General features: G+C 51.5%; 1 protein-coding gene across 1 annotated transcript in view; it reads right to left on the bottom strand.

The window, feature by feature from the left end:
* The window catches only part of Ube2ql1 (ubiquitin conjugating enzyme E2 QL1), a 41,282-nt gene extending 29,716 nt beyond the window's left edge, over positions 1-11,566 (bottom strand). Inside the window, exon 1 of the mRNA XM_075975720.1 lies at positions 10,634-11,566. Within this exon, the coding sequence (XP_075831835.1) occupies positions 10,634-11,428 (795 nt within the window). The 5' untranslated portion in view covers positions 11,429-11,566. The remainder of the gene's footprint in view (positions 1-10,633) is intronic.
* Between the last annotated feature and the right edge of the window lie 2,919 nt (positions 11,567-14,485).

Here is a 14,485-nt window from a genome sequence, read left to right as displayed (position 1 = left end):
CTGACTCTTAGAAGTCACAAGGGCTGTCAGAACTGTTCCCATCAGGTCTAATATGAGTCCCTCCCCACCAAAGCTGTTGTTTACCACTGCCATGATAAAGAAAAATCTGTAACTCCAGATTCTGAATTTTGGAGAAGTCTGATTTTTAAGATTAAAAGCAGAAAGTACCCTTAATGGCATTTATCTGGAGATTTTTCTCTGCAATTCCTGAATGGGCTGAGCACATTTTAACTTGAGGTGTGATCTTATCAATATAGAGATAGCTTTTCCTTATCTCCCTCATCAAAAATCTAACAATTTTTCTGAGGGTGAGGGGAAATGCTTGCCAAATATTGTGACGGGAAATTGGTATTTATTTTACAGAAATTATATTTAAAGTAGTAATTTCTTCAATCTTACTGATTTTGCCAATGTGATAATTATCTTTAAAAAGCACTTCATTCTTGAGTTATTTTCAGAATCTTTAAAATTCCTTTCTCTTTTGTATAGAGAAGAAATAAAACGGTGATAATTATCTTTCTCTTACAGTTTCAAAGAATTGAGGCATGCTTTCCGTTCTCACAATAGATTCAACAAGGCTCCATGGAATCTGGGTTTTGCTGACACTTCAGAGCCATGGTCCTAATTTGATGGACACACTGTCCCTTGCCTGGTTCAGTCCTGACAGCTGAAGCCACAGGGCACTCTGAGTGTGAAGGCCATTATACCATCCACAGTCACCCACGGTGAACAAACCAGCTCTGTATGGAACTTGGGTGGTGGCTGCTGACTCTGTCGATGCTAGAATGGATGGCTCTGGTCCTGGGGCATTTGCTGGTGCCTCAGCCCCGTCCCTTTATCTCCCTTGGCTTCTGGCACACGAGTCCTCACCTGCACGTTCTCAGTTTCCTCCTCTGTGATGTGAGAATAGAAACAACACCTAGCTCATGGGCTGCTGCCAGGATTTGATGAAATAGTCCGTGGAAGCTCTGTGCAAGCAGCTGGCTCCTAGGAAGGGGGACCAGTTAGAGGGACCCCACTCTCCCTACGATAATTATGTAGGCATTGCCAGAGCACCATCAAACACTCTCAAAACACCGCTAATGTTGATGAGACATCTTTACTGTAAGCATGCCTCTTAATGTTTATTTTTCCTTTAAATAAATTAAAATGCTGGGACAGTTTCATTTCCCACTGACAGATGTTAGACACTTATCTGTGCCCCAGATGCAGGTGTCTGAAGCCAAGGATTATCAGTCAAGCAGCCAGCTGGACTCTCCTCATGCCAGCACGGGCTGCTTTGAACACACCGCGATGCCTTGAGGAAGCGACACGGCAATCGCAGCTGCTTGCTGCCAAAGACTGTTTCCAAACAGCTCGCGCCAGACCTCTTGCTATCGCGAGCTGTGGGGAGCTCTAGATGGCCCTGCAGTCCATTTTTGCTTAGGCGAGAGGCTAAGCGCTTCTCAAGGGGCCCAGCGGAAGGCTGGTAGCTGGTACACACAGTCGCTGATTTGCATGAGACCACAAGAACTGGTACAAACGTAATCTTTCATTTGCATCCAGGACCATGGGCGGTGCCCTTACCCGACTCCCTTTGCAGTTATTAACGCAGGCTGCTTCCTCACACTTGGAACTAGCAAGGAGAAGCCTTCTGTGCCCTCCTCTGGTGTTGCAACATTTAGACAATAAAAGACATTTATCAGCAGCCTTCCCTTGCCTACATGTGATCTTTATCATTAATCCAGCGGACTGAGCTGGTACCGAGCAGAAAAGAAGGTGGTCGCAGAGCTGGCCGCATCATTGTAGTGATGAGAGACCAGCTGGCACAAATGAGTGGCTTTTCTCAGGGTAGAAATACAGGGAACAGAAATGGCAGAGGACTGGGGAGCGGTGAAGATAAGAAACTGGGACTCGGTTTCGGGAAGAACTCTGTGAAGCCACGCAAGGACCAAAGGCCTCAGGCACCTCGGGCCTGAGAGTTGCGATACTAGTCTCTCTCAAGGGTTGAGCATCCTGACACCCTAGATCTCAGAGCTGTAATGCTGGTCACCGTAACACTGAGGGGCCCAGCATCTGAGGCCTCCACTGTGCTGGGATAACAGAAAGCACGCCCTGCCTGCCTCTGCTCACCACTGACTGTGGCCACCGCCTCCTGCTGCTAGAGAGTGAGGTTCACGGCCAGTACCAGGAAACTGCAAACCATGGCGAGAGAGCCTCCAATCTGAGAGGAGAGAGCAGTAAGTCTCCGGCCCCTCGAAACAGAAAAGTCCAGGTTGGCCAAGGTTGAGCTTCCTTTTGCCTACCCACAGTCCTCCTTCACTGACAGCAGAAGCACCTGATGCATATTCTCATTCTTAGGTTATGCTGCAGAAAGGGGGCTGTGAAGGGTGTGGACACCTGCTCAAGGAGTGGGATGCCACGAAGAGAAGGAAAATACAACCTCCAACTCATAGTGCCTTGTCGGGCATGCAGGAAGGGAGTGTTTCACAGTCAGTGCAGATGGGAACAGAGGAGGAAGCCACCGCTGGGACCAGAGGAGCCTGAAGGATAGACAGGGGTCATTTCCAGGGAAAAGGGCCAGAAGGCATTCCAGAAGGAGGGGCTGGTGAGACCCCAATGGGGCCATGGAGCATGGAGCATTGCTACTGTGCTGAGTGATACTGGTGACCTTCGGCTGTGTTCTAGAAAGTTCATAATGCGAAGTCTGAACAAAAGAGGTCCGCCTTTCGAGACACCATGTAAGAGGTGGGGTAGAGGGAAGCTCTTGGGAGACTGGGAGAACACACATGGTGGTCCCTTCCTGTGTGTGTCCCCTGAAGACAGCTGCCTTGCTACTGGGAGAAAGGCACGCCCCACTAACTCCTTCCCTACTCTCATAGCCACACCCACCCTCACTTGTCAGTCTTTTCTCCTGGATGTTCCTAAATCTGTTCCCTTTGGCTTCCTTAGTCTGATACTCTTGACATCCTGGGTGGTCCCAAATCTGCTCCACTCCCCACTGGCTTCCCCAGTCTGGTATCCTCGTGCCCTGGGTGGTCCCAAATCTGCTCCACTTCCCCCTGGCTTCCACAGTCTGGTATCCTTGTGCCCCTGCTCACAGAAGTTCCTTAGACTCACAGGATTAACAAGCCACGAGAGGACCAGGGACTTACACAGAGTAGAAAAAGACACCACAGGAATGTCAGGAGTGACTTCTCCAGCAACAGAGCCTTGAGGATGCTCTCATAAATGGATTGTGTACAGATGGTGTCCCCTCCCCATCTCCAGCTCTGCCTAGCTGGACCTGGGGATGCTGGGTGGACTGACCTGAGCACACTGTCTCTCTCCAGCCTTCTCCTTCTTGGGCTGTGTAAGCGGTCAGAGGGAAGGAAAGGTTTGCTTTCACCGTGGCCAGAGAGAGGCTTACCAGCAGCCTCTGTCAGGGTCTGCACCTAGACCATGACATTAAGCTCTGAGGACTGGGCCTCGACACTGGAAGAGTCAAGATCGTCAGGCACATATGTGTCCCCACATGTGAGAACTGCGGGCAGACAGAAAACACAGTCACATGGCCTCCCTTCTTTTTCCTTATCAACCAAGCAGCATATCTTGGGGATATCTACCATAGGGATAGTTAAAATGTGGCACAGAGGACCCATATAAGTGGCTCATTTATTCTATTGTTATTAAAAATTATTTTTTGACTATTTGCATGCGAGAGCCACTATGACTGGTTCCTTATCTGTCCCCAACACGGTTGGGGTGGCAGGGTGGTCATTCTCCCTCTAAACTTTGATCCAGAGGAATCACTCCTGGGCATAAAAGAAGAGATGTAGAGGAGACAATGGAGTCTTCGGGCTGTGTTACTGTCAGAATGTCTACGTAGTATCTCATGACACAGTAGTAACCGTGCGTGCGCGTCTCTTCAAACAGAGGCCTCTCTCCCATCGGTTAAATCAGAGAGGCGAGCAAACACACCCCAGCATCCTGTCCTAGCAAACTCTGACTCTCCGGACTCCCAAGGCAGGAGACTGGTAGCTCCTATTATTAACTGTGCTAGGTACTGGGGGCGGGAGCTCTCGACGGAGCACTGGGGTTGGTGTGGGGCTATTTTTAGGATGCAGAGTCCTGTCTGTGTCCTCCTCCTGCCCTACTTGATAGGAGAACAAGTAGCTATTTTTTTCTCCAAATAGTCAGGCATATCGATACTCCAAGCTGCAGAGTCATCGTCGTTGGTAATTATCTCTGTCCTTTCCCTGCAGCACAGGACCAAACGGCACGGTGACTCATAAGAATAAAACCCTTGTCTCTCAGGGTGAATCAGACATACTTGCTACCCCAACCCTAGTTGACACTATGCAGGATGTAGACTTCCTGGCTTCCCTTGGAGCATGCTGGCACTTCTCGGCTTGGCACTGCAGTCAAGTTTCACCATCCTGTGCCTTCACAGCACAGCTTCACTCATGATGCCTTACAAACCAGCCACAGGCTCTCTGGAACCAAGTTGTCCAACTAGTTAATAAATCCACATAGGGGCTGGCTTTGGGTATGTCTCCCTCATCCCAGTTTAAATGTTGAGCCCAGACCCTGGGAACATGACCTGATCTGCAGACAGGGTCTTTAAGTTTAAAGACAGGGTCTTTAAAAGGTTATCAGGTTAAGTTGAGGTCCTCAATAGGCCCTAATTCACTAGGACTATGTCATCCCAAGAGGCCAGAAGAGAGGCACACGTGGAGGGAGAATGGGGTGAGAATCAGAAGGGATGACACCATGTACAAGTCAAGGACAGAGGCCTCAGGGGAAGCAGGCTCTGTTGCACCTTGACTTTTGATGTCTAACCTTCAGAGTCGTGGGAAAATGAAGGTCTGAAATGGGAACCACCAGGTCACGGTACTTCCGGGAGACAACTCTTGCAAATTAACAAAGCTCGGACACACACTGTACATTGCAGTGGGTTAGAAGCTGTAGGGCTGAGGAGCTCAGTGGCTGGTGGCCTGGGTCGCTCATTATGATGGTGTGGATTTGTGCGGTCATAAGCAAATGCTGTTGGTTGGCCTGCTGCTCGGGACAGAGGTCTCAGGAAGGGTCTTGCTTCTGACCCTGCATGTGCACCTGAACTCAGACTCTCTGACACAGTGTCATATGTCCAACCTGAAATCTACATACAGGCCATACATGTTCCAGGAGAGTTATGAGCACGACTCAACACAACATCGAATCTGCCCACCTGCTTTTGTAACTTGATTGAGTGTGCCATTCTTGAGTGTGAGTATTGCAGATGACAACATGGTATTTACAGTGTCAAAATATTGGACAGAGGTCATTTAGAATGGAAATTTCCAACTGGTCAGAGCAGAGAGTCAGTGACTGTGAAGGGTTCGGCTATAGATGGGACACCTGTATGACCCCCACAAGGTAGGAGGTCCCTATCCTAAGAGACCATCAAAGAGGGTGTGTGTGTGAGTGAGAGAGAGAGAGAGAGAGAGAGAGAGAGAGAGAGAGAGAGAGAGAGAGAGAGCGCGAGCGCCAGAGGTCAGGGATGTCTGGATCAAAACATGACAGGGCTACTGGTCTCATAAACTTGCAGTGACTTTGGTTACCAGTTTTAACCAGTAAATAACCCAGCAATGGCGGTGGGGGTGGAGGTTTGTGAGCTCGCACATCTATCTGGGAAGCCACTGGCACCTGATGGTTTCTGTGGGAGGGAGAGTTGATTTTAGACCTCTGGTAAGTCATCTAGGCACCACGGATGGGTTCACATCCCTGAGTATATAGGACACAAACTAGAAAGCCGGTTATATGAAGCTGGGAGAGATGGGGGTATGGGGCAGGGATCTGGAAGGAGTTACACTGGGTGCATGCATAATATTCTCAAAAAGTTAATAAAATATAATTTCTAAGAAGGTTGCACAGGCCTGGCTGCAGACCTCAAGCTCTCATGTGGCTCCTGGGCTATACCCCTTCCAGGGCTGCAGATGGGCCAGCTGGGATGCACAGCCCTCCCTCAGGCATCACACTCAGACAAGCAATGATTCTGCTGGGTTCCCTTATCAATACAGTCTTAGAAACGTGGTACTCTTTCAGCTGCTGATCAGTTGTTATCCGAACACTAGACTGGAGGATGGTTGGGTCCTGAGGGTTTGTGGACCTTTTGCAGGTAGCTGGCTACTGCTGCTTCTCCGTGGGCGACAATGAATAAATGGCCACCTGCAAGCAGCGTTTTCTTACACCTTTGACTCAGGGGTCTGACCTAGGATGCTAGGAGAAGCTGAAATGGAGACATAAGTCATCCTGACTCTGAAGAGCTGTGGTTTCCACAACTGTAGCCCCGGAAAGGTTTGGTGGCTGCTGTTGTGCTCAGCTTGGTCAGACTGTGGCACTGAAAACAGGAAATGTTAGCTGTTGCTGTCACTACTGTTTGTAAGGAAGACTCTCAGTTCTGAGGGGGACAGGAGAAGGGAGAGGAACTGTCATTCAGGGCCATCTGGTTCTCTGAGGACAATCATAGCTAATTAATTAAAACGGGGACACTCAGGAGGTGTGTAAGTGTCGGAAGAGAGACCCGAGTTAGGGCGTAATCAAGTGCCTTTTATCTGCAGCCATGGGTGGGCTGCCTGCCACACGTGCGACCACGGAATGTGCTCCACCTGGAGACGCTGGTGAGCTTGGAGGCACGCTGTGACCAGGCTTTCCTCTTCACTCGGGGAACCAGTGGGCCTAGGCTTGCAGGCTCTGCTCCCAGTGATCTCAGAACAGAAACAGGTGATGCCTGTTAGTGCAAGCTGTTTGTGATGCCTGCTAGTGTAAACTGTTGGTGATGCTTGCTAGTGCAAGCTGTTGGTGATGTCTGCTTGTGCAAACTGTTGGTGATGCCTGTTCGTGCAAATAGTTTGTGATACCTGCTAGTGCGAGCTATTGGTGATGCCTGCTAGTGCAAGCTGTTGGTAATGCCTGCTAGTGCAAACTGTTGGTGCTGCCTGTGCAAACTGTTGGTGCTGCCTGCTAGTGCGAGCTATTGGTGATGCCTGCTAGTGCAAACTGTTGGTGATGCCTGTTTGTGCAAACTGTTGGTGATGTCTGCTAGTGCAAACTGTTGGTGATGTCTGCTAGTGCAAACTGTTGGTGATGCCTGCTAGTGCAAACTGTTGGTGATGCCTGTTTGTGCAAACTGTTGGTGATGTCTGCTAGTGCAAACTGTTGGTGATACCTGCTAGTGCAAACTGTTGGTGATGCCTGCTAGTGCAAGCCCTGTGCTGGCACTGCAGCTTCCTTCAGTTTCAAGCAAAACTCTGAAAGCGATCCAAAGCTAACACTGCCAACCGTGGAGCTGCGAACTGTGTTCCTATGGCTCTGTGCACGACAGAGGAGACAGACGCTGTTCTAAAAGCTTTTGACATTTGCATGGATTATTTCAGAGGCCCAGAAATTGTTCATCAACTGCAGAGGACTAAGCATTAGCCAAGAATCTCTCCTGCTGAGTGTGAAGGGTCAAACCTGTAACCCCAGCATTCGGGAGGTTGATGCAGGAGGATTGCCTGGAGGTCCAGTATTATCTTTTTTTAAAAAAAGTCCCTGTTGAGAATTCCTTGATTTAGCCATAAACAGGTAAGAGGCTTAGGTCTCTTTATACACAGAGTATAGCATATAAGAAACAAATGTGTTCATTTAATTCAGAGTCATGCACAGTGCAACGTGAAGGTCACGTTGGAAACACAAGACGCACATTCAGTACAGGAAAAGCCTCATGAAGTTCCTGAATTCTTCACACACAGAACAAACCTGAGTTTTGACTTTGTAGACAACATTATTAACCAGATACTTTTGCATGTTACACGTTAAACTCTTAAAGCTGTCTTGAGATGCTTCTGCAGACACTGGAAGGGTGTTTCCTCAATTCGGAAAGTTAAGTGAGCACTGAGCACTTTCCTCTAGGAAAGGGACAAACAAGCCTTTTCTAACTGCAGCTTAAGGACACAAGCCCTAAAAATTTGAAATGCAAAGAGAAGAACAGCGCCACTAGGGGCTGACAGTCCGTTTAGGTGATTATGGGCCAGTAGCGGCCCTGCTTCCTGGTAACAGATAATCAGGTCTTTGGATGGGTCCAAAGCAGGTTACCTGTAACTATGGAAATAGTTGGCATCTACCACATGTGCGGCGAGCAGCTCTTGGCCACAGCTCTGCAAAGGGACCTAGACGTCACAGTCCTCAGGTTACCAGAGATGCTGCTGTCCCGTTATACCCAGGCCCTTAAAACTTTAATGGCTATCCATCTCTTCAGTTCTTTCATTGCCTTTGAATATTTCATGTGTACCACGTTGTCACCGCCTTTTGGAGGACTGTGTGTTGAAACCAGGGGATAGGAAATACAGGGAGAGTAAATGGCTATTTTAAAAAGCAGCAAGTCTTGGCCACCACTTTAAAAATACCACGACTCATCAGATAATACGAGGCAACCTGCTAGGTGGACGGAACAGGGTCTGATTGCTTATCAAACTAAGGAAGAAAATGCGGCTAACTTTGTTTTTGGTGAGAAACCCTCTCATCTGCAATGCCGTTCAATTTATCTATAAAGAAATAGAACATACACATAGAGCCCTGGAAGTGGACAGACACCGAGGGAGCTGCTATCGTTTGCAGCATTAAGTAAAAACTATTTATCAAGACATTTCTGTTTACAAATTGCACTTCCTCATTCAAAATCATTATTTCCCTGAACCTCAGAATGCAGACCAGAGCTTAAATACCCCCCAAGTCCATAATGCCACAGACTTGAGTCTGTGAAGCAAATTTCATTCCTCTTCTCTGACCTTCCACATCATCTTCCCAGAGGAGAAGTGATTGATAAACAAATGACCATGGCATTTCTGGGGACCATCCTCCCATCGCATTCTGGGGACCATTCTCCCATCGCATTCAAAGCCTCAGTGGGAAACAGAGCTAGCCCTCATCTCCCAGGGGCAGGCGCTCAATCTCATACACACTGTATTCTGGCCAGTGTCTCATGGTGAGGAGAAGGAAGCCTGCTCTGGGGTGCTCATGCCCAGCCTACTCCTACCAGGACTGTGACCCCTGGAAAAGGTGGACTGGCAGGATCGCTCAGGATGCAGTGACCTCTTCGCTGGCCTTGGGATGCCTTTCTTTTTCTTTTCTCATTCTTTTCTAAACCCCAGGCGTTCTGCCTTGAGGGAAGTGGGTAGAATAAGCCCCATTTGATTAGCGTGTTTGATTAGTGTGTGTACCCTCAGCGAAATGGCAGCGACAGGCACCGAGGAAGAAATGACCGACTATGATAAGCTGGCTGGACAAGGACCATGTGGAGTTCGCCGGGGGTCTTTTAAAGGAAATGAGAATTCTCTGTACATGCTGAAGATATCCAAGCCAGATAGAAATGTGATTTGACAATACGATGTTAGAAAATGCCCACCGTGGATTTGAGTGTGGCCAAGAACATAGAACGTAAGAAAACAGACCCAGCAGGTCTTCCCTGCAGTTGGGTGGGAAAAGTCATTCATCTCTGTAAGTTTAGGGGTTGTTTCTCTGTAAAGTGGCCCCATGATGCAATACCTGAGAGGCTCAGATCTGTCTAGCATTCCTTTCTGTGCTTGGTTGAATCTTTAGCTTTGACACCCACGGAGGGGGGTAGAGGGGAGCACAAGTAAACAAAGAGAAGAGACAAGGTCTGAAAGACTGGGGCCCAGCATAGACTCCAGAGGTGTTCCTCCAAGGGGTAAGTACCAGGCTGAGATGGGGGCTGGGCAGGGCAGCTTTTCTTGGATGGAGTCTGGCCTGATCTAACACCAGGAAAGACCACACTTCTGCTTGAAGAGAGGCTTCCCAGAGAACTTTCACCTTTACAAGGGTGGGCTGCTGGGAGGGAGGGAGGGACTAGGGGAGAGGGCTTATCAGCAGGCAGCTGGCCTGATCTGAATAGAGTCCACCTGAGAGGTTTGAAGAAGAAACTGTGTGTGTGTGTGTGTGTATGCTCGTGCAGTGTGTGCGAGGGCGTGTATATGTATGTGTGTGTATGCTCACATACATGTGTGAGAGTGGATGTATACGTGCGCTTTTATGTGTGTACACCTCTATATGTGTGTGTGTGTGTGTGCCTGCGTGCGCCCGCATGTGCCTGTGTATGTTGTGCTGGGCTGGACGCTTAGATCCTAGGCTTCAGTAAAAGTTCGCACCTTTGTGGTAATCACGCTGACCAGAGACTTAGACAGTGGAGAGGAGGAAAACTGGAGAAGGGCAGGAGAGTATGGGAAACTCAGGAGGGCAAAAAACAAAAGGGATTTGTGGAAATGGAAAAGGGGAGGGAAGAAGAACCATCAGAAGGGAAAGGGAAAGAGGGAGTGAAGTGTAGCCAGGGGAAGAGAAAAGGAGAGAGGCTCCTGCAGCAAGACAGTAAGCAGAAAATGGAAAGCAAGAAAGAGAACCAACAAGCCAGAGAGACCAGCGCCGGAGATCAGGGCTGCAGAAATGGACAGGAAGAAATAAATCCCTTAGGGAAAAGAAGCAGAGGCGGTGGGACCAAGTGTCCCCATGTAGACTTGGTCAGAATGAGATAGACCAGCTCTTACTTGTCCCTGGAGGGGTCAGACATTGCTTCCCATCTCCGGCCTAGCCTCGAACACCCACCCACCCCTACCCCTGGCCCCTGGCTCCGCAACCTTACCTGGCCCTTGACCAGGCTGGCAGCAAATTGGCGCATGACGGCCTCCACGGTGTAGGCGCTGGACCAGCCGCGCGGCGTGAGCAGCTCCATGCAGATGGCGCCGCCGTCCAGCACGTAGCCGTTCTCCAGTCGCGGGCTGAGCACCCGCATGAAGGGCGGCGAGAAGGGGAAGTTATCCGGGAAGGTGAGGTTCAGCAGGATGAACTCGGTGTTGGTCTCCTTCATGTCCTGCCACAGCACCGAGTCCTTGTCCACCTGGTGCAGCTTCACGTTCCAGTCGAAGAGGCTCTCGTTCACCAGCTCCACCGAGATGAAGCGGTCGCTGAGGCGCGCGATGTCCTGTAGCTCCTTCATGAGCCGCCGGCTGCGCACCTGTGTGCAGTGCTGCTGGCGCGCCGCGGGCACCAGGCTGCCGCCCGCCGCCGCCGCGGCCACCGCGGGGCCCGGCCCCGCCCTGGCGCCCGCCGCCCGTTCCCGGGGCCCCCCGGCGCCCGCCGCCCCCGCCGCCCCCGCGGCCGGCTGCGGTTGCTTGTCGCGCGCGGCCACCTCCGCCGCGCGCTTGCTCTTGCCCTTGCCCGGCCCGGGGCTGGCGTCGCCCGCGCCCCCGGGGTGTTGCTGCTGCTGCTGCTGCTGCTGTTGCTGCTTGTGGCCGCCGCTCTTGCCGCCGCCTTTGCCGCGCAGCGAAGCGCTCTGCTGGCCGCCGCCTCCGCCGCGGTGGTTATGGTGGTGCTTGGGGTCCTCCGTGTCCCGGTTGTGCAGGCGAATGAGCCCGATTTTACGGAGCAGCGTGGCCATCTTAGGCTCGGTTCTGGCGGGGGGCTCCCCGGGTCTCCTGACACCGGAGCTGGAAAGGTGGGACGCGCGGGGTTTGGGGCGGCGGCAGGAGACCGCTCAGCGGGGCGAGGCGAGGGCCACCCCAGGAGCGGTCGGCCGTGGCGCAGCGAAGCTGGTAACACCGGCGCTCGTTGGCCGCTGTCATATGACGGGCCCGCTCCGGCGAGGGCTCCGGCCGCCCAAGGAGGGAAGGCGTGGAGACACGGAGCCGCCGCTTTCCCTGGCAGGTCCCAGGGCGCAGTTCCCGGACGCCCGGTGTCCGTGGTCCTTTGTGCGTGGCCGCAGACCGGCTGGCCCGGTGTCCAAGAGCAGTACCGAGGAACGCAGAGCCGCCCGCGGAGCCCTGGAGGCCGCGAGGTGGCCGCGGAGTCGCGCTGTGCGCGTGCCGGGCCGTGCGGCGCTGGCGGCTACCGCGGGGCCCGGGCCACTGCCGCTCTCGTCGCCGCCGCCGCCGCTGCGGCTGCTGACATTGCAGAGGCGGCTGCTCCGTCTGAGCCGAGCGCGGCGCGGAGCGGGCGGCACTGCCGTCCGGGAGGGGGGAGGCGCGGGGCGGAGCCGCGGGCTTGACTGCGCCGTGCCACCCCCGCCGCCGGGTTCCTGTGGCGACACACGCGCGGCCGCTGGGGGGAGACAGCGGTGCGCGCTCGCACCGTTGGCTCTGGGCTGCGCGCGAGCTGCCTGAGCTGGGGAGCCGGAGATGGCTTGGCCTGAGAACGCTAATAGGGTCTCAGAATCACTGCGTTCGTTCTCTGTCCCCAATTCTGGATGCTATGTCTGGGTTCCCGGTCTCAGCCCATTTAACCTCCTTAGGACAACGTAGAGGGGAACGGCGGAAATCTACCTCTTTATTAATGCTTCCAATCAGATGGACGAGCCCAATGTTTCTACGCAACAGTTCTGGGGCGGGTGAGAGCGGAGGATGGCAGGAGGGACACTTTCTTAAGGACTGATCAAAGAGTCCAACTTGAGAGTGAGAGCGGGATGAGAGGCCAGGCCAGCCCCAAACCTAAAAGCACAGCCTCCAAGTCACGACTTAGAGCAAACCTTTTAGCCAACCCACCCAGCCCTCACTGGGCCACTCCCCTCCTGCCTGCTGGCAGCAGACTCTCCGCTCTCCCTGGCCAGGCTGTGCGCAGTGGAAGCTTTTCAAAATACTACGGAGAAGCATCAAATGCCTTCTCTGGTGCTGACCGGCGCCGAGGGCGGGAAAGGATCTTTTGAGCAGCACCACTCTCGTCCCCAAGACAGTTCTCCGTGAGGAACCTTCCCAATGCTTGAATTAAGGAGGGATCAGTTTTCCACCTGCAGATTCTCAGTCCTTCCTTCCTCTTTTTTTCCTTTAGCCTTGGAAACTCACACTAGAAATCCGGTGATAATTTCAACTAAAAGATATTTCAGATTAGTCTGAACTGTGAAGGTTCCGGTGTGCTGCGAGTGTGGCCCAATCGCGAAGGCGAAACCAATCTCTCAAGTGCAGAGTATATCCCTGTGCTGTCCTAACCGGCGTCAGGTTCTACTGCCGCTGCCGGTTTGTGGATGCTAAGGAGCTGGGTCCGCTCAGTTCTTGTTCCTCCTGGATGCCAGCACCTCGCCTATCTACTTCTGACATCTTTTTACCAAATTTTGAGTTTTCAACGTTGAAAAGACACAGACCAGAAGGGAGTCAGATTTGGGGATAGATGTGCAATGGGGGAGCCAGCCTAACTGGTACAGAGGAGCAGAAGGTTCATGCCCGCCTGGCATTGCACTAGGAGAGGGAGGTTCCCGGGAGCCCCTGGGAGTCTTGATTGAGCAGCACCCACACTGTGTTTTGTACTAAGAACAACTCCGACTATTGGTGAAATCAAAGCGAAGCGGACCCAAGGTCTGTTTGCCCTGGTCTCCTGTTCGTTTTGTTTATGACTTTATTCTATACCATTCTTTGATTTTTATCATTTGCAGCACCACCACCACTGCTATCATCATCATCGTCGTCATCATCCTCATCACTAAGGAAGGGCAAGAGGGTAGAAGTATCTGCCTGCAACTTCCTGAGAGTTCCTTCAAGCATGCAGACTGCATCAAATTGGAAAAGCTGACACAGAAAGAGGCTGGGTACACATCAGTACCAACTGCTTTTCTCCTTGTTCTGACAAAATGTCTGGCAAAGGCAACTCAGGAAAGGTGTGCTGGCTAGTTTATGTCAACTCGATACAAGCTAGAGTCACCCAAAAGGAGGGAGTGTCGATTAAGAAAAACATCTTTGTAAGATATGGCTGCAGGCAAGACCTCGAATGTTTTTTTTTTAGGGATTGATGGGTGGGTGGCACCATCCCTGGGCTGGTGGTCCTGGATTCTCTAAGAAAGCAGGCTGAGCAAGCCATGATGAGCAAGCCGATAAGAAGCAGCCCTTCATGGCCTTTGCATCAGCTCCTGCCCCGTGGGAGACCCTGCTCTCGCTGCTCTTTGATGATGAACTGTTACATGGAGCTGTGAGTGAACTCAACCATTTCCTCCCTAACTTGATTTTGGTCATGGTGCTTCATCACAGTAACAGTAACCCTGATTGAGAAAGACGGAGAAGTTTGTTTTAGTAGTTTGAGGGCACAGTCACTCATGGCGGGGAAGGCATGGGGGTGGAGCCAGATGCAGGTGGTCACAGTGCATCAACAGTCGGGAAGCAGAAATGGATGCTGATCGAATTTGGCTTGCTTTCTGCTGTCCCCTGTATGTACTTAGCTAATGGCATGATGCCACCCACATTCAGGGTAGCTCTTCCTTGCTCAGGTAAACGGTTTCTGGAAATGCCCTATTGACATGCCCAGAAGTATGTTTCCATGGTGATTTTAAATCACACCAAGCTGATAATCAATATTAATTATCACAGATCTATGCCTCATGATTTTGCATGATTTAACTGCTGTGGAAGACCTCCCAAGTTTTTTTTTAAAGACACATTTTATTGGCAAAGAAACTGAATTCTAAATACTTCTAGCTGCTGGCTCCACACCACCATATGCTAAGAGAGATGGTCTAGCT

This window comes from Microtus pennsylvanicus, chromosome 6 (genome assembly GCF_037038515.1).
Source record: "Microtus pennsylvanicus isolate mMicPen1 chromosome 6, mMicPen1.hap1, whole genome shotgun sequence".
Taxonomy (NCBI): Eukaryota; Metazoa; Chordata; class Mammalia; order Rodentia; family Cricetidae; genus Microtus; species Microtus pennsylvanicus.
This window is presented reverse-complemented; position numbering and strand designations above follow the sequence as displayed.